Source organism: Acanthisitta chloris, unplaced genomic scaffold (assembly GCF_000695815.1).
Source record: "Acanthisitta chloris isolate BGI_N310 unplaced genomic scaffold, ASM69581v1 scaffold18209, whole genome shotgun sequence".
NCBI classification, from domain to species: domain Eukaryota; kingdom Metazoa; phylum Chordata; class Aves; order Passeriformes; family Acanthisittidae; genus Acanthisitta; species Acanthisitta chloris.
In genome coordinates, this window is record NW_008689959.1 from 1 (window position 1) to 1,547 (window position 1,547).

At 52.2% G+C, this 1,547-nt stretch overlaps 1 protein-coding gene across 1 annotated transcript; it reads right to left on the bottom strand.

Moving 5' to 3' along the window:
• Positions 1–64: 64 nt before the first annotated feature.
• LOC103808833 (histone-lysine N-methyltransferase SETD1B-like) lies at positions 65–1,408 on the bottom strand (the record flags this gene model as incomplete). The annotated part of the gene is made up of 3 exons (XM_009081638.1): positions 1,254–1,408; positions 789–887; positions 65–313 (listed from the first exon to the last, which is right to left on the bottom strand). Coding segments are annotated over exons 1-3 (489 nt in total), but the record flags the coding sequence as incomplete, so codon positions are not given.
• Between the last annotated feature and the right edge of the window lie 139 nt (positions 1,409–1,547).

The window sequence follows — 1,547 nt, forward strand, 5'->3', positions numbered from 1 at the left end:
CTCTTAGCAACTGACAACACTCTCTGCCCCACGCGAGCGCCAGGACCGCCCCCCGCGCCCTCACCCTTGGTGTCCAGCTCCACGTGGATGATGTTGCCCATGACGGAGGCTCCCGGGCGCCCCTGACAGTGGCGAAGATGACTTTGGCAATGCCCAGGTGCTTCTTGTTCTTGGGGTTGTAGAGAATCTCCACCTCCTCCACTTCGCCGTATTTCTTGCACATGTCGGTCAGAAAGTTTTCGCGGATGTTGTCGTTCAGCTTGGCAAAGGTGACCTGCTTGGGAGGCACTGGCCCCACGTAAAACTCATCAATCTGGAAAGGGGCACGGGGTGGGGGTGATAAAAACCATCAGCACTGTTAACTGGGGCCCAAGGATTAGGGGCACGGGAGGGAGAGAGTTAAAGCGTCCTGCAAACTTTGCTGGGGAAAAAAAAAACCTGTCCGGGCTCTGGGATGAACCTCAGAGCTGTGCAGAGGCTCTGCCACTGCCGCTCTTCGGAACCGGCTCCTGCCTGGGCTACAACGAGGTATTTTAAGTACTGTCAGCACAGAGCTCCCCTCCACCAGCCCCTGCCCCAGCCCCAAAACCTTCAAGTGAGCTCGTTAGACAGATGCATCGATTCCTCATTATCCTTACAGAAGAGGATTATTGTTAAACAGTTTGCTAAATAACAATGTTAATAGGAATATGACTGTCAGTTAAACGGCCCATTAAACTACTCAGAACTGAGGTTGCACTCCCAGATAAACAATGATACAGAGCTAAACCCAAAAGTCAGGGCAATACCTTGAATTTGGGGACAGACAGCTCCAACTCCTTAGTTTTGGTCCATATTCGCCCTATTCTGGGATCCCTGACACAATCCACAGGAGCAATTCCCGAGTTCTGGGAGGAGGAGGGAAAACAGAAACAGCAAGAACAGGGCTTGAAATTTCAGACACAAAATGAAAGAAAAAATAAACCCCAAGGAAGCACGGGCTGTCTCAAGGGAAGGGAAAGCATACACACACACACACACACACACACACACACACACACGGGTCAAATTGCAATACTGCTGGGAAACGCACAGAGATTGGAAACACGGGGAAAAAGCCGCAGGTTTGGGCTCCTTCTCCGGCTCCTGACAGTCAACACACAGTGTCAGGTGGCAGTAACTCTGGCGTGTGCCCCGGGTCCCTCCCGCAGCACCGAGGGATCCCCGGCCGAGGGACAGGGGCACGGCACAAAGGGGACCCGGGACCCGCTCACCGGCATGCTGAAATGCTGCCCATCGTAACGGTAGAGTTTGTGCTGTCCTTTTTTCAGAGCCGGGTCAATAATCAACTTGTAACTTCTCCAATGGTGATTTCTTTTCTCGACAGAAGCGCTGGCCTGCGTGCTGTTCTCCATTCCGTTGATCCAACCTGGACGCGGGGGGAGAGAGGAAGGGGGAAGGGGAAAAGAGAGGAAAAAAAAAGAAAAAAACCCACAGGGAAAAGCATAAAGTTAAAAAAAAAATATATCCAACAAAGACCTCTTCGTCTCGGTGCGTGCGTGTGTGCG